Raw genomic sequence first — 25,782 nt, forward strand, 5'->3', positions numbered from 1 at the left:
TGTGTTTCTTTTATTGTGCACAAGAGGCTGACTGAATTTCATTTTTGCACTTACAGTCATTAATACATGCAAGGTCCTCATTTACATACTGCTGTCTATGTCACATTACCACCCACTGTCATGTGCACAGTTATACTTCGTAAATCATCTGCAAAACATTCACCAAACCAACTCACAAAAGTTTGGAATACCCATGCAATTTAACACTTGTTACATGGGATTTACATAAATCAGGCCTAGAATCCTTAGACGTGCTATGTAGGGGAGGACATGAATACACCTCAGAGACAAAGTTTCAGAATAAGCACCTCAGAGACAAAGTTTCAGAATAAGACGTTAGCAGAGGAGAGCACATTTTAAAAGAAGGCCGCTGAATAAGGAGCAAAGATGAAGGTGAGAGAGTGATGCATAAAGACTGCGATGGGCAAAGTTATGGAAATGCTCACAGTGTCAGGGAGTGTCAGGGACAGAAAGGAGGTCACAGTGAGGTCTAGATGAGTGAGTCAGTGTGCCAGCCAGAGAAATGTTTGCCTTTTTGCACTTTGCAGGCATGTTTCAGCTTTGCCTGACTGAGGCCCCACCTTGTTCTCACCGTGGCTCATTACACTGGCCTATCATCACACCTCTGCAAGAAGACACATGCAGCATGATAACTAAGTGCACTGCATAATGAGTATGCAAACCTGAAAGACTTGCAAAAAAAATACCCTGCAATAATTAGTATTTACTCTCAGTTTAAAGAGTAATCACTGCCATAATAGCTCATTAAATTTGAGTGTGGTTTATCTTCCTGGCATAGGATAAAAGCACAGACAGACAAAAGTCTTTGGGACCTATATTTCACCCAGATACAATGCAGTGCACAGCACAGTATTAATGTCATTTTCCAGCTGATGCACTTCTCGTTTTCACTCCCAGCGTCCACATTCTTTAAATAGAATGTCTGCTTGGATTAATTTGTGGGCCCATGTTAGTCTTAAAATGAGGCGTGGTCAAGCACACTGTTGGTGCATTGTTATTGTGAGGCAGTAGAAAGGAACTGCAGCACAAGTATGGGAACATGTGTTAATGCAGTGTGGCACTCCATCCACCACACTATGGAACTGTCACAAGTCTTGGCTAGCAACCACGCAGTCAGACACCTGGTGCAGTCCCTCTTCTTGAAAGTAGGCAACTATGCACAGCTAGGTGATATGTGTGCATCCACTTGGCCTTTAGCAGTGCTGGATCATGCACAGAGCAAAAGGCCACATGACCAAAATGTAGCTGACGCAAAACCCTAACAATACAAGTGATGCACCTCACCTAAGTCTAGATAATCAATCAATCAATCAATCAATTTTTTTATATAGCGCCAAATCACAACAAACAGTTGCCCCAAGGCGCTTTATATTGTAAGGCAAGGCCATACAATAATTATGTAAAACCCCAACGGTCAAAACGACCCCCTGTGAGCAAGCACTTGGCTATAGTGGGAAGGAAAAACTCCCTTTTAACAGGAAGAAACCTCCAGCAGAACCAGGCTCAGGGAGGGGCAGTCTTCTGCTGGGACTGGTTGGGGCTGAGGGAGAGAACCAAGAAAAAGACATGCTGTGGAGGGGAGCAGAGATCGATCACTAATGATTAAATGCAGAGTGGTGCATACAGAGCAAAAAGAGAAAGAAACAGTGCATCATGGGAACCCCCCAGCAGTCTACGTCTATAGCAGCATAACTAAGGGATGGTTCAGGGTCACCTGATCCAGCCCTAACTATAAGCTTTAGCAAAAAGGAAAGTTTTAAGCCTAATCTTAAAAGTAGAGAGGGTGTCTGTCTCCCTGATCTGAATTGGGAGCTGGTTCCACAGGAGAGGAGCCTGAAAGCTGAAGGCTCTGCCTCCCATTCTACTCTTACAAACCCTAGGAACTACAAGTAAGCCTGCAGTCTGAGAGCGAAGCGCTCTATTGGGGTGATATGGTACTACGAGGTCCCTAAGATAAGATGGGACCTGATTATTCAAAACCTTATAAGTAAGAAGAAGAATTTTAAATTCTATTCTAGAATTAACAGGAAGCCAATGAAGAGAGGCCAATATGGGTGAGATATGCTCTCTCCTTCTAGTCCCCGTCAGTACTCTAGCTGCAGCATTTTGAATTAACTGAAGGCTTTTTAGGGAACTTTTAGGACAACCTGATAATAATGAATTACAATAGTCCAGCCTAGAGGAAATAAATGCATGAATTAGTTTTTCAGCATCACTCTGAGACAAGACCTTTCTGATTTTAGAGATATTGCGTAAATGCAAAAAAGCAGTCCTACATATTTGTTTAATATGCGCTTTGAATGACATATCCTGATCAAAAATGACTCCAAGATTTCTCACAGTATTACTAGAGGTCAGGGTAATGCCATCCAGAGTAAGGATCTGGTTAGACACCATGTTTCTAAGATTTGTGGGGCCAAGTACAATAACTTCAGTTTTATCTGAGTTTAAAAGCAGGAAATTAGAGGTCATCCATGTCTTTATGTCTGTAAGACAATCCTGCAGTTTAGCTAATTGGTGTGTGTCCTCTGGCTTCATGGATAGATAAAGCTGGGTATCATCTGCGTAACAATGAAAATTTAAGCAATACCGTCTAATAATACTGCCTAAGGGAAGCATGTATAAAGTAAATAAAATTGGTCCTAGCACAGAACCTTGTGGAACTCCATAATTAACTTTAGTCTGTGAAGAAGATTCCCCATTTACATGAACAAATTGTAATCTATTAGATAAATATGATTCAAACCACCGCAGCGCAGTGCCTTTAATACCTATGGCATGCTCTAATCTCTGTAATAAAATTTTATGGTCAACAGTATCAAAAGCAGCACTGAGGTCTAACAGAACAAGCACAGAGATGAGTCCACTGTCCGAGGCCATAAGAAGATCATTTGTAACCTTCACTAATGCTGTTTCTGTACTATGATGAATTCTAAAACCTGACTGAAACTCTTCAAATAGACCATTCCTCTGCAGATGATCAGTTAGCTGTTTAACAACTACCCTTTCAAGAATTTTTGAGAGAAAAGGAAGGTTGGAGATTGGCCTATAATTAGCTAAGATAGCTGGGTCAAGTGATGGCTTTTTAAGTAATGGTTTAATTACTGCCACCTTAAAAGCCTGTGGTACATAGCCAACTAACAAAGATAGATTGATCATATTTAAGATCGAAGCATTAAATAATGGTAGGGCTTCCTTGAGCAGCCTGGTAGGAATGGGGTCTAATAAACATGTTGATGGTTTGGATGAAGTAACTAATGAGAATAACTCAGACAGAACAATCGGAGAGAAAGAGTCTAACCAAATACCGGCATCACTGAAAGCAGCCAAAGATAACGATACGTCTTTGGGATGGTTATGAGTAATTTTTTCTCTAATAGTTAAAATTTTGTTAGCAAAGAAAGTCATGAAGTCATTACTAGTTAAAGTCATCATTTGTTTGACACAAAGTCATTCCAGGGGGACTCAGGGATCCTCTGAAGAGATCTAGCACCAAAAATATGAAGTTGTCACATTAGGTTACTGGTTAGTGTTCAAGTCCCAACACAACCCAACCATGTCTCATGTCAAGTTCGTGATGGCATTACGAAAGGTGATTTAATACAACCCCTGGCAAAAATTATGGAATCACAGGCCTCGGAGGATGTTCATTCAGTTGTTTAATTTTGTAGAAAAAAAGCAGATCACAGACATGACACAAAACTAAAGTCATTTCAAATGGCAACTTTCTGGCTTTAAGAAACACTATAAGAAATCAAGAAAAAAAGATTGTGGCAGTCAGTAACGGTTACTTTTTTAGACCAAGCAGAGGAAAAAAATATGGAATCACTCAATTCTGAGGAAAAAATTATGGAATCACCCTGTAAATTTTCATCCCCAAAACTAACACCTGCATCATATCAGATCTGCTCGTTAGTCTGCATCTAAAAAGGAGTGAACACACCTTGGAGAGCTGTTGCACCAAGTGAACTGACATGAATCATGGCTCCAACACGAGAGATGTCAATTGAAACAAAGGAGAGGATTATCAAACTCTTAAAAGAGAGTAAATCATCACGCAATGTTGCAAAAGATGTTGGTTGTTCACAGTCAGCTGTGTCTAAACTCTGGACCAAATACAAACAACATGGGAAGGTTGTTAAAGGCAAACATACTGGTAGACCAAGGAAGACATCAAAGCGTCAAGACAGAAAACTTAAAGCAATATGTCTCAAAAATCGAAAAATGTATAACAAAACAAATGAGGAACGAATGGGAGGAAACTGGAGTCAACGTCTGTGACCGAATTGTAATAAACCTCCTAAAGGAAATGGGATTTACAAACAGAAAAGCTAAACGAAAGGCATCATTAACACCTAAACAGAAAAAAACAAGGTTAGAATGGGCTAAGGAAAAGAAATTGTGGACTGTGGATGACTGGATGAAAGTCATATTCAGTGATGAATCTCGAATCTGCATTGGGCAAGGTGATGATGCTGGAACTTTTGTTTGGTGCCTTTCCAATGAGATTTATAAAGATGACTGCCTGAAGAGAACATGTAAATTTCCACAGTTATTGATGATATGGGGCTGCATGTCAGGTAAAGGCACTGGGGAGATGGCTGTCATTACATCATCAATAAATGCACAAGTTTATGTTGATATTTTGGACAATTGAAAGGATGTTTGGGGATGATGAAATCATTTTTCAAGATGATAATGCATCTTGCCATAGAGCAAAAATTGCAAAAACATTCCTTGCAAAAAGACACATAGGGTCAATGTCAATGAGCAGATCTGATTTGATGCAGGTGTTAATTTGGGGGATGAAAATTTACAGGGTGATTCCATAATTTTGCCAGGGGTTGCATATCAGTTTGTGATACCGTCACAAAAATGTAAAATATTTCATAACGCATCATGAAATTTGGGGTGATAAGAGTGGCTGTTGGGGTTACAGTTAAAAATAGTGACTGAAACTTGACTGTGTCTCAAAATTGTGATGCATTTCGTGGCAGCATCATGAAAAAAAGCCTGAGACTAGGCTATACAACCATACAGGAAGAGATGAAGCACTAGGACCCTAAAGACTTTGACTTAAAGTGTGCCACAGATCACCAAAAACTTGGTCTAAAGTCAAATGCAGAGCCATTCTGGGATTTGCCATAAAACACTATTCAAATATACACTACATAGGTGGGTTAACGGCGCACCTACGTTCTGCTTGTGTACACAGTGAAACGCATCTGAAAACCATAATTCAACTAAATAAAAGTCAACACGAACAGACAAACACAAGCCTTCACTTTAATGCTTCACTGCTTCACTCACACAACACAGTAACTCACCAGAAAATCTCTCACTTAAATCTGTGGTCAAAATAGCAATATGACAGATTCCAGCATACCCCTGCTCTGAAATGGAAAGTCATCTGACAATCTGAGGAGTTTATGAGACTAATTAAGTGACTAAATGGAACCCCTTTGCTAGCTGCTCCTTACTTTGCACTCATTACCCACCCTGTAAACAGCACTCGATCATCAATACGAGGTCTGTTAGAAAGTATCGGAACTTTTTATTTTTTGCAAAAACCTGATGGATTTGAATCACGTGTGCTTGCATGAGCAAACCTTGAACCTTCGTGCGCATGTGTGAATTGTTTCACGCCTGTCGATTGCATCTTTGTGTGAGGATGGGTGTAGTCTCTCGTCGGATTTTCATTGCAAGGAAAATGGCGGAATGACTGCAGCAGCGCTACTGCATCAAATTTTGCCAGAAAATGGGCGACAGCCAGGTGGAAACCATTCGGATTATTCAGATGGCTTTCGGTGACGATCCTATGGGCATCACACAGATTAAGGAGTGGTACAACCGGTTTAAAGACGTCTGCACAACGGTGGAGAGCGAGCCACGCTCCGGTCAGCCATCAACATGCTGAAACGACCACATCATTTCCAAAGTGAATGCTGTGGTGATGCGGGACTGTCGTGTGACTGTCCGAGACATTGCGGAAGAGGTGGACATCAGCACTTTTTCGGCACATTCCACTGTGACAGAAGATTTGGCCATGAAAAGAGTGGCGGTGAAATTCATGCTGCTGCTAACGGCGGAGCAAAAGCGCCTCTGTGTTGAAGTCTCACAGGACATGCTGTGACATGCCCACCTCTTCCACAATTTCCCGGATAGTCACACGACTAAAAAGTCACCGAAAGCCATCTGAATCATCCGAATGGTTTCCACCTGGCTGTCGCCCAGTTTCTGGCAAAATTTGATGCGGCGCTGCTCCAGTAGTTCCGTTTTTTCCTTGTAATGAAAATCCGCTGAGCGCATGACACACGTCCCACACAAAGGCTGCTTACCAGAAAATGATGCAATCGACAGGCGTGAAAAAGTTCACGCATGCGCACGAAGGTTCAAGATTGGCTCATGTAAGCACACGTGATTCAAATCCATCACGTTTTTGAAAAAAATAAAACGGTCCGATACTTTTCTAACAGACCTCGTATAGGGCCTTTTCTGCTGTTGAATCAGATCGGAGACAGATTGGAGTGGCAAAGAGCCACATGGAGTGGAGTGAGATAACCAAGTACTGTATTTTCCAGACTATAAGTTGCAATTTATATATATATATATATATATATATATATATATATATATATATATATATATATATATATATATATATATATTTTTGTACTTGTTTGGGTGTTTCTGCACCTTGTGTCAAAATACTTCATCATCTATGGCCACAAGTTGGCAATGTCTACACGTGTGGCAAGCTGCTCCTGGATGGTAGATAGGCTACATTTATGTTGTGCTTTTCCATATGAATTGGAATCTCAAAGTGCTTTACAATTATGCCTACCATTCACCCACGCTCACACACGATGTCAGGGTGCTGCTATGCAAGATTCTCACAACACACTGGGAGCAATTCAGGGATTAAGGTCCTTCCACAAGGGCCCTTGTTGATTGTCTGGTCTGGTTGGGGTTTGAACCTAACATCCACTGGTCTCAAGCCCAACACTTAACCACTAGACTATCACCTCCCTTGGATACGGATCTGAAAGAGGTACTGTTTGATCCTCACTGTGGAGCAGAAGGTGACCATAATGCACTAGTAGGCTGGATGCCAACAGCTACAAAACAAGAAGAAGATCTGAATAACAAAGGTGTGCTGGATCTTAGACAATGAGTGAAATTAATAAATCATGCTCTCATACTGCAAGACCACAATCTTGAATAAAGAAAGGGAATACCCTGTACACACTCTTGAATAAGGAGAGGAAATTACTGTCATACCCCTCAGCAGTCCACTTGTTTGCACAGCCGGAACAGCAATGAGGGGGTGTGGATATGGTAAGGTAAGGCTAACTATAATGTTACAAAAATATAAAATATCTACACATTTTTGTAACATTATAGTTAGGCTCCTTAGCTTAACTTCCAAAACGTTTATGTTTAGTTTTGATGTTCTTGTCTGTTCAGTAGTGTCACGTACTTGTTTACTCTTGATTTCTTTGTGCCTTGTAAAATCACATTAATTAGCCTGTTAGCTTCAGGTTGCTAAAGTGGCATTTCTGTTGTGAATAAATAATGCACCAATTAAATTCATTTTGCTTCTTGTTGCATGAAGCCCCATGTTTTAAAAATTAATGCGACTTCTAGACCATTACGACATTCTTTTTCCTCTTCATGACGCATTTTTGGACATATACGAGGGCTGTCCATAAAGTATAGGTCCTTTTTATTTTTTTCAAAAACTATATGGATTTCATTCATATGTTTTTACGTCAGACATGCTTGAACCCTCGTGCGCATGCGTGAGTTTTTCCATGCCTGTCGGTGACGTCATTCGCCTGTGAGCACTCCTTGTGGGAGAAGTCGTCCAGCCCCTCGTCGGAATTCCTTTGTCTGAGAAGTTGCTGAGAGACTGGCGCTTTGTTTGATCAAAATTTTTTCTAAACCTGTGAGACACATCGAAGTGGACATGGTTTGAAAAATTAAGTTGTTTTCGGTAAAAATTTTAACAGCTGATGAGAGATTTTGAGGTGATACTGTCGCTTTAAGGACTTCCCATGGAGCGAGACGTCGCACAGCGCTCTCAGGCGCCGTCGTCAGCCTGTTTCAAGCTGAAAACCTTCACATTTCAGGCTCTATTGATCCAGGACGTCGTGAGAGAACAGAGAAGTTTCAGAAGAAGTCGGTTTCAGCATTTTATCCGGATATTCCACTGTTAAAGGAGATTTTTTTAATGAAAGACGTGCGGGCGGATTGCAGCGTCGGCTCGCAGCCGCCGCGACGCTCCGCCACAGGAAAAACACCTCTGTTGGAAGCCTTAAGAACAAGTTGGAACATGTCCAGCTGTTAAACAATTTCTCATATACTCACTCCACTGAAAGCCATCAAAAGCCACCTGGATTTTACAAATGGTTATCAACACGGAGGTGCGTCCCGACGCGTGGACCCGTCCGCACGTCTTTCATTAAAAAAAATCTCCTTTAACAGTGGAATATCCGGATAAAATGCTGAAACTGACTTCTTCTGAAACTTCTCTGTTCTCTCACGACGTCCTGGATCAATAGAGCCTGAAATGTGGAGGTTTTCAGCTTGAAACAGGCTAACGACGGCGCCTGAGAGCGTTGCGCAACGTCTCGCACCGTGGGAAGTCCTTAAAGCGACAGTATCACCTCAAAATCTCTCATCAGCTGTTAAAAGTTTTACCGAAAACCAGCTTAATTTTTCGAACCATGTCCACTTCGATGTGTCTCACAGGTTTAGAAAAAATTTTGATCAAACAAAGCGCCAGTCTCTCAGCAACTTCTCAGACAAAGGAATTCCGACGAGGGGCTGGACGACTCCTCCCACAAGGAGTGCTCACAGACGAATGACATCACCGACAGGCGTGGAAAAACTCACGCATGCGCACGAAGGTTCAAGCATGTCTGATGTAAAAACATATGAATGAAATCCATATAGTTTTTGAAAAAAATAAAAAGGACCTATACTTTATGGACAGACCTCGTACAACCCCTGGCAAAAATTATGGAATCACAGGCCTCGGAGGATGTTCATTCAGTTGTTTAATTTTGTAGAAAAAAAGCAGATCACAGACATGACACAAAACTAAAGTCATTTCAAATGGCAACTTTCATCCCAGCGCAATGCAGATTTTCATGAGCAGGGCAAAAGTAATAATGCTGACAGGGAATAATCTCTTATTGTCACACCCCCACCACAACCACTGGTTTATGGCATTTCCTTTGTGCCACTCTTTGCTTAAAATAGCACAGAGTGCTATGCAGTATTTAAAAAAAAAGAAAGAAAAATCAAGATTCTTCTAAGTTGGTTAAAAAGAACTACTTCAAACTTGGTTTAAACATTCAGGAATTACAGTAGAAATGAGTGAGATGGAAAAAGTAAAAACTATGTTGTGAAGTAGCTGTGGATTTCAAACTTTGGCTTATCGATAGCAGCTCGCTAAAACAAATGCTTCAGTACTTCTACATATAGTCTGCTGAGCTCCACACCATTTGGTTCAGATTATATCTAGATTGTGTCAATGATGTCGGCTCAGACTTGGCAACCGAACGAAATCCCCCTGGATCTCATGTTATTGGACTTTCACGCACGTTTTTCCTTCCTTTTTCCCAATGCATTATTACCAGTGTGAGAAATGGTGAGGAAATGCAGATTCGCTACATCTCCATCTGTTTCGTGCAACACAAATTACACTGATTATCTTCTGCAGTGCAGCAGCAGCGAGGCTAAAAATAGACCCGAACCCTTATGATTAATCCTTATCAAGGCTCTAATGTTAAATCTATAGCGGGATTTGTGTTTTACCCACGGTGGGTCAGCCTCAGTCTAATCTTTTTAAACAATGACAGGTTTACGGTTAGTGCGTAAGTTAAAAGATGAATAAATAAAGATGTGACAGTATAACTGCTCTCAGAGTTAGTCTCTCAGGGTATATCAATGTTATCTGTACCAGCTCCCATTTGCTCTCACATGGCTGGTTAATTAGTTGGGAGGACATAAGCTGTTAAAAGAAAAAAAAAAAGTCAAGACATGGACGATAGCATTAGCCCGAGAGAGTCGTACACGCAGACAGCCTGATACAGTAAGAATCCTGTCGTGGCTGTCCTCTTTGGGAGTGACTACAGAGAGGGTGTAAATCTCAAGAAGGCAGAAGGCTGGACAGCTGGGTGATAAATCTTTGATTGGCTGCTGTGTCTGAATCCTCTGGCTCGATCTCAGCTCCTTTCCCAACCTCAGCCTTGACCTGCTTATAAGCGTGCACATTGAAATGACTGCAGAAGCTAAGGGTATAATTAAGTTTCTCTGCTTTGAGTTGACTGGCTACCTGCTGCTAGCAGTAGACCAGAGGCAAGCTGCTTGGACTACATAATTTACTTAGAAACAAAAAAACACAACAACAACAAAAAAAACTGTCTTTTGGGTTGGTCTACCTTGTTTACCCTCATATTATTATAGATATGAGACTCCCCTTCTCTAAAATTACTGCAAAAAGAGATTCCAGAAGGTATACTTAAGAGAACAAGTAGAAGTAAGTCATATATAGACAGGTCCTAAGACCCGTATGTGGTGGTTTATCCAGGGCTTAATTTGAGGGGGAGCAAGCCGGAGCGCGCTCCGGAACCTCGGACATTGGCTCCGCCAGCTATTTATACTGGATCTGTGATCCGCCACCTCTCTTGACTAACAAAATATAAAAAAAAAAAAAAATCACCGCGATTGCTCTCACTGCCACTCATACCGCCGCCCTCCTGTCTGCTGTGCGGAATTGCGCCAAATCTGGCAACAGGTCCAGAGGCTACGCTCGCTGTTTTGATCCGGATGTTGACCGCAGCTGCAGAGCTCTGTGACCACTGAGAGAGGACTTGGATTCTTTGCGGGTCCCGCATCCGTACCCCCGGAGGCAGTGAGCGAAGGGAGAGCCGCGCATTGTGTTCTGCGTGTGTCTGTTTATAATCTTCTCGCACAGAAGAAAAAAGAGAGTGTTTACACAAGAGAGAAAAGTGAGAAAATGTTAATGCCTGTTTGAGAAAAGTGTGTAGTGAGGGGTTTTATAGCCTTAAAACATCTATAATAAGTCGCGGGGTTGCGTGGCGACGGACGTGCCTCCTTCACCCGGTGTGTTGCTCTGCTTGGGTGGACTTTCGCTGCGAAAACTTGCCCCGGTGCGTCATCAAATAGGAGGAGCTTCCATTCTGCTCGGCGTCAAGTCATCATGACGGACCTTGATCACACGGAGCGAGTTGCTGTGAAAAGCTCCCAATACAGAGAGTATCATTATTTGCTGCAGGAGCGGCGTCTGGATGATGGCCTCTTTCAGCAGTCCTTCCGCCTCTGCGGGACCCAGTTTGAGGACCAACAGTCCCGTTCACGCGCGCACATGTAAACAATTAAAAAAAAAAAAGAAACTCCGCTGCTTGCTGCAGCTGGCTCCTCCCCCAAAAAACTCTGTCATAATTGTGTTTAGAAACCAGTCACCATTTGTTTTATTATACATCTGTGTAGTTAATTAATAAAATATTCTCCACAAAGATGATTCGCTTGTGCGCGCACGTAAAAAAAAAGAAAGAACGAAACTCCGCTGCTTGCTGCTCCTCGCTACTCCTCGCTCTTTCCCAAAAAAAAACTCTGTCATAATTGTCTTTAGAAACCAGTCACCATTTGCTTTATTATACATCTGTGTAGTTAATAAGTAAAATAATCTGCATGGATGATTCCCTCGCGCGCGCACGTAAAATAAAAAGAAACTTGGCTCCCCCTGCTGTAGGGCTGCTGCTCGCTCTAAAAACTCTCATAATTGTGAAATAAAGGACAAAAGAGACATAAGTCCTGCTCACAGGCTGCTACCAGATACAGGACATGTTCACATCTTCAGTCAAACTCCAGACATCTCCACGTCACTACATATTCAGTCCCTGATTGGTCATCACGGCACAAAGAGATGAAAAAGTTCAGATTTTTCAACTTGGGGAGGAGGGCAACGCGACGTGACACGACGCAATATCGCGCAAAACGTTCAAAATCTCTTCACTCGCGTCGCGCTGCGCGGTTTGGCGCCAAAACACGTCCTTACATAGGCATTACATGGCAACCTGTGGCTGCAGTCGCTCGCGTCGCGGAGAATGTAACTCCCGCGATAAACGAGGGACCACTGTACATCATTAAACAGGAATTTGTACTCTATCCGGATTTGGTGTGGCTAGTGTTATTAGGCCTACAATACATGCCCAGTTTATTTTCGGTGTGGCGCACAGCATTGTTCACAAGCCCCCCCCACTTTTTTTTTCTGTGTTTCATCAATCTGTGTGCGCCGCGACAGGAAAAACCTCCGTGTTGAAAACCATTTGGAAAATTCAGGCGGCTTTTGATGGCTTTCAACAAGTGAGTAACTGAGAAATTGTTTAACAGCTTGGGCATGTTCCAACTTGCCCGTTAAGGTTTCCAACGGAGGTGTTTTTCCTGTCGCGACCCCCCGCGGTCGGGTCCGGCCCGACGTGCGACTCTGCCCGCATGTTCTTTCATTACAAAATGTCCATTAACAATGGAATGTCCGAATAAACTCCTCATGCTGACTTCTTCTGAAAGTTCTCTGTTCGCTGACGACTTCCTGGGTCAACAGAGCCTGAAATGTGGAAGTTTTCAACTTGAAACGGCGAGATGCTGCCGCCTCGAAGCGCAGATCGCCATCAGGCGCCGTGGGCCGTCCTTACGGCGACACTACCAGACCAAAATCTCTCATCAGCCGTTAAAAGTTTTACCGAAAACCAGCTGAATTTATCGAATGGTGTCCACTCAGTTGTGCCTTACAGTTCTGAAAAAATTTTATCAAACAAAGCAGCAGTCTCTGAGACATTCCTAAACAATGAAAGAAACGATGAGAGGGTGGGCGACTCCTCACTCAAAGACTGCCCACAGGCGAATGACGTAACCGACAGGCGTGAAAAAACTCTCGCATGCCCACGAGGGTTCAAGCATGTCTGATGTAATCACACGTGATTCAAATCCATATGGTTTTTGAAAAATTAATAAGGTCGGATACTTTTCTAATAGACCTCGTAGGTGGAATTCTTTCCCATTCTTGCTTGATGTACGATTTCAGTTGTTCAACAGTCCGGGGTCTCTGTTGTTGTATTTTGCGCTTAATGTGCCACACATTTTCAATGGGCAACAGGTCTGGACTGCAGGCAGGCCATTCTAGTACCTGCACTCTTACTACGAAGCCACGCTGTTGTATCACAAGCAGAATGTGGCTTGGCATCGTCTTGCTGAAATAAGCAGGGATGTCCATGAAAAAGACGTAGCTTGGATGGCAGCATGTGCTGCTCCAAAACCTGGATGTACGTTTCAGCATTGATGGTGCCATCACAGATGTGTAAGTTGCCCATGTCATGGGCAACTTACACCCCCCTCATACCATTACAGATGTTGGCTTTTGAACTTTGTGCTGGTAACAATCTGGATGGTCTCTTTCCTCTTTTTGTCCGGAGGACACGACATCCATGATTTCCAAAAACAATTTGAAATGTGGACTCATCAGACCACAGCACACTTTTCAACTTTGCATCTGTCCATTTCAAATGAGCTCGGGCCCAGAGAAGGTGGCAGCGTTTCTGGATGTTGTTGATGTCTGGCTTTCACTTTGCATGGTAGAGTTTTAACTTGCACTTGTAGATGTAGCGACGAACTGTGTTAACTGACAATGGTTTTCTGACGTGTTCCTGAGCCCATGCGGTAAGATCCTTTACACAATGATGTTGGTTTTTAATGCAGGGCCCCCTGAGGGATTGAAGGTCACGGGCATTCAATGTTGGTTTTCAGCCTTGCCGCTTATGTGTAGAAAGTTCTCCAGATTCTCTGAATCTTCTGATTATATTATGGAGTGTAGATGATGGAATCCCTTACAACTGAACATTGAGAAACATTGTTCATAAACTGCTGGAGTATTTTTTTACACAGTTGTTCACAAAGTGGTGATCCTCGCCCCATCTTTGCTTGTGAATGGCTGAGCCTTTTGGGGATGCTCGTTTTACAGAATCAGAATCGCCTTTATTGTCATTGTAGTTTGCATTGCAATGAGATTTGAGTGCAAGTCCAAGAAGGTGCTTTCCGTGGTGCGAGTAATTTTTAGCCAAATAAAAGATAGTGAAATTTAATGGTGAATTATTCAGAGTATATGTACAACTAATATAAACATAAGGTAAAATAAAATAAAATGTGGACCAAGTAAAATGTAAAACGAGAATTATATACAACTGTGTATATACAACTTATACCTAATCATGACATTCACCTGTTTCCAAACAGGTGTTCTTTGAGCATTCATCAACTTTCCCAGTCTTGAGTTGCTCCGTCCCAACTCTTTTGAAAGGTATTGCAGGCATCCATTTCAAAATGAGCAAATATATGCACAAAAACGAAAAAGTCTATCAGTTTGAACATTAAATATCTTGTCTTTGTGGTGTACTCAGTTGAATATAGGTTAAAGAGGATTTACAAATCATTGTATTCTGTTTTTATTTATATTTTACACAACGTCCGAACTTTATTGGAAATTGGGGTTGTACTACATCTAGTTATTTTTCAAATTGCAGATTTAAATTCTGGCATTGGACAGGAATGCTTGCCTGGGCGGGGTGCTGGGTAAGGTTGTGCAGTCCAGCAGATTGACAAGCCTTTTGCTGCCAAGGAAAGGTTTACTAATCTTACCTTTGCAGATGATGTTGTGATCTTTGCAGAATCAATTAATGTTCAGATTGCACCACTTAAGATGCTGACTGAGCATTCACAGTGCCTGGGTTTGTCATTGTCCTTGATCCAGGCTTTCAGTGACTTCCTGTACTTGGCCATCAGACATATATATGTATACGGTGAAGGTACTGAACTTGTCGAGAGATTCACAGTTCATTTCTCCGTGTCCACAGCAGCTCTGATACATATAATTTCATGTCTCCCACTATTTCAGCATCATGCCTGCAAGATGGATGTTGTTGGTACTAGATCACTTCAGAGGACCCTTGGGTACCACTGGAATGATTTTTAATCAAACAAGCATTTATTTGGGGAGACTCAGATGAGGAGCATCACTTGCATTGTGAGGGATCATCAACTACAGCATTTTGGTCAAGTGATGCTTTTCTCAGGACGTGATCCCGCACACAGGTGCCTCATTGCTGAGGATTTAACAGCTGGAGAAGACCAACAGGATGCCCACATTTTGCTCGTCTGCGGCAAATAGATCAGTTTTCTGCCTGTGTGGTTGCCATCCAAGACCCAGAGCGGTTCTTGGTGGTGTGTTGGATGCAGTGATGCATGGCAACAGCACATGTTCCTGGACTTGACTTACAGACTCCCATGTTTCATGTTTGCAGCATTTATGCTCTCAGGTCTGTTGTGTCCTACACAACAGACAGTTTATTGCACCACCTGATTTACATATGTAGTCCACGTCTGATCAGCACCATGGCTACAGCTAAGAATGTCCTTACGCATTGCCATGATGTAGATCAGAGTTTGAGTATGTTCACTTTCAAAAGCTACCTCAAGAAACATGATAGAATTCAACAAAAACATGACTCTTAAATTAACAGTTACTGTAAAACGTAGGACAGATCTTAGTAGGGGTGGATGGTATGATTCAGGTCACTCTAGCTGGCAGTTTAAAGGCAGCATGTGTGTATCCTTGGTTTAAAATGTGAAACGAGAGCAGGACATTGTTAGCAGTACGATTACAGGTTGCGTCCGGCACCTATCACAGCATACTGAGATGATGGGCGATTCTTCTGGGCCACTGAATAAAGGTTCTAATTTTGGCTCCCTGTAGAAAGCCTTCTGGCTTCAGTATTGTCATATACCACCATTCCACCTGCTTTTCTTATTCTAACCTCATCTTCCACCTTGTCAGAAGTGCTAATGAAACCCACGACTGTCAGTTGGAGATAATTCCACCCTCCTCCTGACAATCACCTCTGACATTGTGCTAATAGGGAATTCAGTGATTTTAATAAAAATGGTCAATTGAGTGCCCGGGGGGATTGGCAACAAGGAAAGTTGAACAGAGATTATCATCACAGCAAGTACGTGGAAATCATTAAATCCCTAAATGCACACCAGGACCCACATTTGTAAACTCAGCAACCATAATCACGCAGTGTTTGACTGAATATGAACACAGTATTTGTGCATCAACATTTTGTATATATTTAATTTAATATTCATGTTCGATTAGTAACTACAGAAAGAAAGCACAGAGGACTCCAGCCCAGAGGGAATTAGTGAAAATCTGGAATCTTAATTCTGTTTGACAGCATGTAGTAGAAGATGTAGTACATGCCCTTGCTTTATATGATAATTGGGGACTTCACAAGGAATAAAGTATTGTGTGATCTTCACTGGCGTCAGAAGCAGAGCAAGTTGACTGACACCTCTGCAGTTTTTTAGTCTATGTACAAGGAGAAAGTGTGTTTATTTGCATTGTGTTCAATAAGAATGTGACTTGATGGTTGCTAGGAAAAATAAAAGCCTAATTTAAGAATATCTCTCTGATATATGCTTGAAAGTGAATGTTCTCTGACATCAAAACTCAAAAACAATTCAACATAATTACATGTAATAGGAGAATAATTTGACAGCAGAGCTACAATAAGTAGCCACATGTTTGTTCTAATTACTGTGTTTATCTTCATTACAATGTGTGCCCTCAATACTCTGAACATTGCAGTTTCCAGTCTGATTGACAGCTTTGGTCATTGTTTATGAACTATTTTAAAAAGGTCATATTGTGCAAGATTATTTTTCATCTACATTCTACATTTAAATATGGGCTTAGAAGGCAGGAGTATTGTGTAAAACATGCAATTCCATTACTATGCATATTGAAACTGTTTTGCTTAAGCATAAGTGAGACTTGAAACGATTTCTTTCAGTCTCCTGTGATGCAAGTCCATATCTGAGCTGCTGCTGCTTCCCCACTGAGCTACTGTGCACTCTGTGCAGCATGTCCATACAGAGAGACACAGAGGCATCTTCTCTGTGAAGAGGCAGGATGTGTGTTGGACAGCAACTCCATTTCAGTTAATGCAAAAGGACCCAAAACAGATTGTGTCATAGTGTTTGATAATTATACATTATCTCAGTGTCTATAGGATGTTTTTGGGCTACAACATGGAAACTATTTTATTTGTGGCATATAAATTGCTCTGCGGTTGTGCATACCCTCTCCTCTTGCAGAAATTGTAGAGCCTTATGTGCTGTCACATGCCAAGGAGCAGAGGTGGGATGAAGTCACTGACAAGTCACTCTCAAGTCATGAATCAGCAAGTCTCAAGATTCATGACTTGAGAGTGACTGTTGTGTGGGCCGCCAGAAGAGGAGGTACTGCTGGCCCACCACCAGAGGGCGCCCTGCCTGAAGTGCCGGCTTCAGGCACGAGAGGGCGCTGCCGCCACGGACACAGCCAGGGGTGACAGCTGTCACTCATTATCTCTTGACAGCTGTCACCCATCTACACTTCATCATCCCACTCCATAAAGACCGGACGTCATCTCCACCTCATTGCCGAGATATCGTCTATCTTAGGAGGTACTTTGTTCTCAGCCATTATTTTGTCTACCACAGACAGTGTTTGCTTGTGATATTTTTGCAGTCGGTTTTGTGAGTGCTTGCAGCTGGAGGCTGGGTTTGGACTGACATCTTCACTCCAAACTTTTGATAAGTACACATACTACTGCACGTGCCAGCTTTTCTGTATGAGAGGTGGAGGTGGAATTTCCACCATTGTTTGTACTGGGTGTTCACACACCCACATCTGATTGTCTCTGCTCCTCGCCAGCAGTACCGGATCCAACACGCGTAGACGGTGGCCACCTGGGGTGTTCGGGATTTGGCGGCTCCAGTATTCTCCAGGTTCGGCGGAAGAAATCGTGTGGTTCCGGTTCTTCTCAGGACAGACGTCCTCTATCCTCGAGCCTGCCCACATGTCACCCTTGTTAATTAGTTATTGTACACATTCTGTAATCTGCTGTGTTTGGTTGTGCTTTTCACAACAGTAAAGTGTTCATATTTGACTCTTTCATTGTCCGTTCATTTACGCCCCCTGTTGTGGGTCCGTGTCACTACACTTTCACAACAGGGACTTGATGGTGACTTCGTCCCACCTCTGCCGTGGAGTCTCGGGGTTGAGGCTTACTTTATGTTCCTGAGGTGAAGAAGAAGTCTATAGCCTGTGCATTATTTCACAATGTAGGAGCATGAGGCTCCAACATTATGAAATAAACTGCCTATTAATGTTAGACAGCAATATGATGAGTCCTTTAAATCTAGATTCAAAACGCATCTTTTCACCATTATCTATAATTAGTATATTGTCTGATTTTATTTTAATCTAATGGTTTTGTAACTACAGCTCTTCTAAACCTGCCTTTTGTAGTTAATGCCCCCCGTACCACTGCAAAGGTGGAGCATATCATAGTGGCCACCGAGCAAGAGGCGGAGTTCACTCTGGACAGGTCGGCAGTCTGTTGTAGGGCCAACACGTATAGAACTGGAAGGAAGCTAGAAGACAGGAAACCTGTGCAAACATGGGGAGAAAATGCAAAGTCCACACAGGAAGGACCAGACTGGAAGAAAACCTGGGAGCTTCTCGCTGTGAGTCAACAGCGTCCACCACGGAGCCACTATGCTTCCCTTAATTGCGATCAATTTTATTTTTTACTACAATCTGTTTTACAGCCACCCGGTGACCTATATTACCATGCAAAAGATGGATAATATTCTTTAAGGAAAGAAATACGGAATGTAAATGTTTCTGAAATATAGTTTGACAACAATCAAATCTATAGTACAAGAATTATTCTGCTGTTAGTTGTTGGCATGGAAATACTGATGTACTCAGACTAAAAGCCTTGATGTACAAGTCAGGACTGTGTAAATCTTATTTACACCATCAGTATTTGCTTTGTTCATGGCACGGTTGATGATGAAGTTCAATAACAGCAATTTCCAAACTACATATGTATGACTGTTCATTGCATTTCCATTAATCAGCCTGGTTTTGCAGTATGTGTGTCTGTGTGTGTGTGTGTGTGTTACTACAGCTCACCGCTTTCGTACACTGCACATCCTTCCCAAGCAGCCAGTTGAGTTCCAGGTTTCCCTCTCCTTGGTAACAAGACTGCAACCGCTCCTTGATTCGTGCATTGATGTCTCGGATGGTGAAGATGCAGAGTGCTGAGTCATCCGGCGGGCGATGGAACTGCTTCTGGCCTTTCGAGAAGATGGTGAAAAGCACATCATCCTGAGTACTAATGTTGAGTGAGGATGCAAGAATGTGGCCTGGCTTGCCCAGGTAGGCAGCCTGCAGCAGCCGATACTCAACGCCGTTTTTTACACAGCCCACAGGGAGAGAAACATATGAGTGGAACTTGCGGTCATCCTTGCAAAGGCGCACGATGCGAGAAGTGTAGAAGAGGTCGCTGGTTGAGCTGCTTGATGACATGCTGTTCTCTGGAGTCTCCGGCTGGACTGTCAGGAAGTAAACAAAGCTACCACTTGCAAAGCCATAAACATAGTAGATGTCAAAGTGGGAAACCAATGCTAGTGTGTCTGATGGTATCTTAATGAGGGAGGACACAAAGTCAGTGTGCAATTCATAGTCAAGCATAGCAGACGATTCTGGGTCTCGGGGCAGCTTACGACTAGAGATGGTAGGAAAGTAGTCCTGCTTTCCATCTACTGCTGTGCCTATAAATAGAGTTCCATCATTCCCATGGGATGGCACAATGACTCCATACATGGTCCCAGTCTGAGTGACACTGGAAAGGTAATGCTCTTTCTTATGGGAGGGCTCCACCAAGATGAAAAGGTCATCCAATCTGAGAAGTTTACACACACCTTGGTACAGACTGCCACAGGCCAGCAACCGATTTTGGGAATAATCAATAAGAAGAAGCTTGTTTACATTGTTGGTTGAGACAAGGGGCTCTGAACATGGCTGAACAATCAAAGGAGGGTAGCAGGCCTTGTTGTCATCCTCTGGCCCAGTATCATGAGAAACAAGGAGGGTCAGGTTGCCAGACAGCTTGTACACACGATTCACTGCACCAATATACAATGCTCCTGTGGACTGGTGAACAGTAAGATGATTGAAAATCCATTCCCGACGTTCAGGATGGAAAGTTGTAAATGTCTGCCCACTGCACAGGGAAGGGACTGTTAACAGCCAGAAGCCTAGCAGAGTTGCTCTAGCTCCAACTCGAGCATTAGGTATTAAAGTTCTGCGTGTAGCCTGTCGGCGCTCCATATTTCACAGGCCTGCTAGGCCACTGCAGAGAAATCAGAGAGAATGGATGTGTGGTGCGTAAGAGACCTTTGCCTTTTTCTTGTGGAAGGCTATTTTACAGGTTGAAGTCTCACAAGGGTCTTCACATTTTTCTGTAAAACAGAATAAGAAAGAAAAAAAGACATTCAGAGCTATTGCAATCTGATTCAACACAACCGACAAAGGAAATGGGAAAAAACCAAAACAAAACAAGAGATTTGGGGTGGAATGATACAACATGTATCTCAAAAATCGTATTGTGGGACCTATATGGAATCAGATCAGTTTTTGAAATGAGTATTGTGATACCATGAAAACACAACTACTGCATGGAATAAATAATGAATAATGAATGAGTTCAAAAAAATGTACAAATTGGAAATACATAACATCAAGGATTTGAATTTATATCCATCCATCCATCCATTTTCTTCCGCTTTATTCGGAGTCAGGTCGCAGGGGCAGCAGCTCAAGCAAAGCCGCCCAGACCTTCCAATCCACACACACCTCCCCCAGCTCCTCTGGGGGAACCCCGAGGCGTTCCCAAGCCAGCCGAGAGACGTAGTCCCTCCAGCGTGTCCTGGGTCTTCCCCTGGGCCTCCTCCCGATGGGACGTGGCCGGAACACCTCTCCAGCAAGGCGTCTAGGGACATCCGAAAAAGATGCCTGAGCCACCTCAGCTGGCTCCTTTTGATGTGGAGGAGCAGCGGCTCAACTCCAAGCTCCTCCCGAGTGACCAAGCTCCTCACCCTATCTCTAAGGGAGCGCCCAGCCACCCCACGGAGGAAACTCATCTCGGCCGCTTGTACTCACGATCTTGTTCTTTCGGTCATGAGCCAAATCTCATGACCATAGGTGAGGGTCAGAATGTAGATCGATCAGTAAATTGAGAGCTTTGCCCCCCTACTCAGCTCTCTCTTCACCACGACGGTCTGATACAGCGACCGCATCACTGCAGATGCTGCACCGATCCATCTGTCGATCTCACGCTCCATTCGTCCCTCACTCGTGAACAAGACCCCGAGATACTTAAACTCCTCCACTTGAGGCAAGGATATGAATTTATACTTCAGAATAATTTGTTTGTTCAACGTTAAACATTCACCACAGATTACTTTTGACATAATTGGTGTGAACAGCAATGCAATTACGTATCATAATTTGTATCGGCTCGCGATAGGTGTATCATAAAGAGATTCAATAGATTAGTCAGAAGGGCTGGCTCTGTCCTGGATTGCACTCTGGACCCCATAGAGGTGGTGGGTGAGAGGAGGATGTTGGCTAAGCTGACATCACTTAGGGACAACCCCTCTCAGCCCTTACAAGAGACTGTGGGAGCCTAAAGCAGCTCCTTCGGTAATAGATTGCTGCACCCTTGAAGCAAAACAAGACGCCTCCACAGGTCAAATATTCCAACTGCAGTCAGACTATATAATACCAAACACTCAAAATGTCTGTAGCACCATAATCACATGATGATTTTGCACTATTAACTACGCCTACCGTCACCTTTTGCACTTTATTACATGCACAGCTATGCAATTTATTCTGCACAATAATGTGGCCATATATATTTATATATGCACACACATACACACACTTATACTCACTATATTCTATTTTTCACATAATCTGTTTATTTATGCACCCACCACCAAACATTGCAATATACTTTAGTCACCTTTTTTTAATGTAAATATTTTTCTTTTTCTTCACTACTGTATGACTCTTGCTGCTGCAACAAGTGATCTTCCCTGCTGTGAGATCAATAAAGTTTATCTTATCTTATACAGTATGTATCATATGGTGGAGCTGCTGTATTGTTCTACCCCTATTGGAGATGTCTGTGCTCACAAAGGTCAAAGTTCACCCTCAGTGAGATGATGAGTGGTGCAAAACAGGAGTAGAAGTTGAAAGAGACAATGAGAGGAAACTATTTTGATGCACATTCCAAAGGAGTTACTGGATGGAGAAGGACAATGCAGGAAAGAAAGTCAGGTTGCAACAGTGGAAATTAACCTGACTTGACTCATGCTACAGCTGCTGCCGTCACACACTGAGTAAGAGACTTCTAAGAACACAACAGCCAGCGCACACACTGATCATGGACTCAGTTTCAGAACTAAAGGCTTAGACACTTGACACTGACTAATCACATGCAGGGATCTAAGCATTAGGCATGTGCAGGGGTTTCCAGGCACGCCTGCTATTTTGGTTCATGTAGATACCGCTGAGCTCTGCTCCAACGGGCTGGGTGTACCGGAATATAAAACACAGTGTGTGGTGATTAATTATCTATCAGCCACTGACTTTGTCTCATACCTTTAATATACTTGTGACAAAGACAGGATCAAGTCAAGTCTGGGAGCATGTGTCACCATACCACAGAACCACCCACTGAGACAACCAACCCATCCCCATGACCCTTTCAGGCACTGGGGGAGAAAAAAAAAGGATGACACAAGAGGGAGATGCTCTTCTTGAAAATAATGTTGGTTTAGTAAAATTCGTTCACTGGTTTAGTGCAGAGGTCTCAATCTAATCAGTGAAATCACCTGGTGGAATGGGTGGTTGCAAAGAAAACCTGCACCCTCTTGACACGTTCTGGAATCAGTTTGAGAGACCTCTGGTTATATACTGTTTTTATATCTATGTGTATTTGGTGTGAGTCTTGTTTATGTCTTTCACTGAGGTTTGGGTTTCTTTCTAAATGTCCTGCTTTGATATAATTCTGGGTTTCTCAGTTTCGCCCCATTTTGTGTTCTCTGTTCTTGTTTGGTTTGCTTTGTTCCTGTTTGCTCTCACACCTGGATTCATTGAGCCAACTTCTCAGTCTATTTAAATCTTGTTTGTTTTTTGTTCATTGGTTGCTGGTATGTCAGTTGTCTTGACCCTAGTATTTCATTGTGCTAATGTATTCATTTAATTTATTTATACAGCGTCAAATCACAATAAACTGCTTCAAGACACTTCCCACAAGTAAAGTCTAACCTTACCAACCCTTAGAGCAAGCACACAGGCAACAGTTGTAAGGAAAAACTCTCTCAGACGATATTGAGGAAGAAACCTCAAGCAGACCAGATTCAAATGGGTGCTCCACCACTTAGGCCATTCTAACTAGGGATGGGTCGATTCTGCTTATCGATCAGATTCCTTATTGATTCCCTTATCGATACCTCAATTTTCAATTTCAATTTATTTTAATTTATATAGCACCAAATCACAACAGAGTTGTGAAAGAGGTGTCATTTGATTTAAAACGGAGATTTGCTTTGAAGTTGCCTCGGCAGAGAGCGGAGAACGGAACTGAGGATGATTCTCCTTTCTTGCCTTGAACAAGACAAGAGTCCCAGTTAATGACTTTAATCCGCACAAAAGTGACTCACGATTGTCATTTTTAAGTGGCTTTGAGAGGGGTTAAGAAGAGGACTTTCCGCTTCTGAAAAACAGTGAAGCAGTGAAGCAGAGAACCAACGAAGCAGCGGGTTGGAGCACTGCTTCATTGGTCCAAGCAGAACCAGGCTGCAGAAGTGGTTGATTACAGACCCGCTGCAGGGTCTGCAATCAATGTAAAAAAAATAATCATTTTCCCAACAAACACCCTCAAAAACAACTGCTCTGAAGGTCCAATAAGGGAATCGTTAATCAATAAGAAAGAAATGGAGCAAATTTCAAATTCTTTTTCAAAAAGATGAAGATGTCTATATTATCCTATTAGTGGGTACAACAGTGACTTGATAACCCTTTCAGGATAAATACATTAATCGTACCCAAACTGATCCTACCAAGCAGACACTCGGCTGCACACATGCTTGAGCACTGTGCTTGGTTCAGTGGGCCCACAATGACACAGGGAAGACTAGATGGACATTTCATCCTCAACTCCTTACGTTTTTGAGGGATTCTTTCAGTGTTTGGACCCAGAAGTGCACTGAGCCTGCGATCTGTGTCTTGCAGAGCATGAACTGTTTTATGCAATGCATCAAAATTAATGCACTTTAAAAACAAGTCACCATGACACAAAATCACACTTAGGTGAACACAGAAATTAGCTTGTGGTTCACATGTGTGCAGAACTGTGAAGGGACAAATTATGATTCATTACACTATAAATCTCAATACAAACTGACAATACAAATTCTTTTTAAAAAATGGGCCTGATATCGACGGCAGTTACGGTGGCTTAGTGGTTAGCAATGTTGTCTCACAGCAACAAGGTCACCTGTGGCCTTTCTGTGTGGAGCATGCATGTTCTCCCTGTGCTCTGGCTTCCTCCCCTATGACTGCTGGGATAGCCCCCTGCCCCCATGACCCTTAATAGTGCAGCAGATAAGAGAATAATTGTCTGTTATAAAGATTCTAAAAGGTATAGTTTGAACAATCTATGACTGAATTCTATGGAGTTATATGGTAAAAATAGCAAAAAACTGGTGAGAAAGGTCAATTTCAGTTTGTACAGGTATCAAAAGATAAAGTGATGCAAATTAGTGGTTGAGCAAATACAGATGTCAAAAGGAATCGTTTGCACCATTGGTCATGCTTAGTTATCATGTTAGAGGGTAACATATGTTATATGCCAGTGAATTATTGCGCAGCACGGTGGATTAGTGGTTTAGCACTGTTGCCTCACAGCAAGAAGATCATGGGATTGATTCCCACCTGTGACCTTTCTGTGTGGAGTTTGCATGTTCTCCCGTGTTTACATGGGTTTCCTCCAGGTGCTCTGGTTTCCCCCAACATCTAAAGACAAGCAGGTTAGGTGAGTTAGAAACTTAAAAATGGTCCAGGTTTCCCTTGTAAAAGAGGTCTTGATCTCAATGGGACTAACCTGGTTAAATAAAAATCCAATGGATGTCAACATTCTTTGACCTTTTCTGTGGACACCAAACATTCAACACAGTCAAAACTATTCAACGCATTAATCTTATTAGCTCAACCAATAATTTGCATCACTTTTTTTTTTTTTAACTAAAATCAAATCAAATCAAATCAATTTGATTTATATAGCACCAAATCACAACAAACAGTTGCCCCAAGCCGCTTTATATTGTAAGGCAAGGCCATACAATAATTACGGAAAAATCCCAACGGTCAAAACGACCCCCTATGAGCAAGCACTTGGCAACAGTGGGAAGGAAAAACTTGGAGTAACTTTAAGTTTTGACCCCTGTACAAACTGAAATTGACCTTTCTCCCCATTTTTGCCCCATAACTCTATAGAATTCAATCATAGATAGTCCAAACTATACCTTTTTGGACTCCCTATGATCAGACAAATAATGTAATATAATTTTTAATATGATTGGAGCATTTTTAAATTTTGGCCCCTGTGTAGCTAATTCTTCATCTGTCCCCTACCTGCCTGTCTATTGAAAATTCAAGTGGATGCCCTGCCTTTTCAAAAGGGTAATGTTTAAGGTGTAATGTCT

General features: G+C 42.4%; 1 protein-coding gene across 1 annotated transcript in view; it reads right to left on the minus strand.

The window, feature by feature from the left end:
- The window catches only part of plxna2 (plexin A2), a 694,900-nt gene that overhangs the window by 542,234 nt on the left and 126,884 nt on the right, over nucleotides 1-25,782 (minus strand). Inside the window, 1 exon segment of the mRNA XM_034173103.1 lies at nucleotides 19,136-20,466. Coding sequence (XP_034028994.1) covers nucleotides 19,136-20,335 — 1,200 coding nt within the window. The 5' untranslated portion in view covers nucleotides 20,336-20,466.

Source organism: Thalassophryne amazonica, chromosome 6 (assembly GCF_902500255.1).
Source record: "Thalassophryne amazonica chromosome 6, fThaAma1.1, whole genome shotgun sequence".
Taxonomy (NCBI): domain Eukaryota; kingdom Metazoa; phylum Chordata; class Actinopteri; order Batrachoidiformes; family Batrachoididae; genus Thalassophryne; species Thalassophryne amazonica.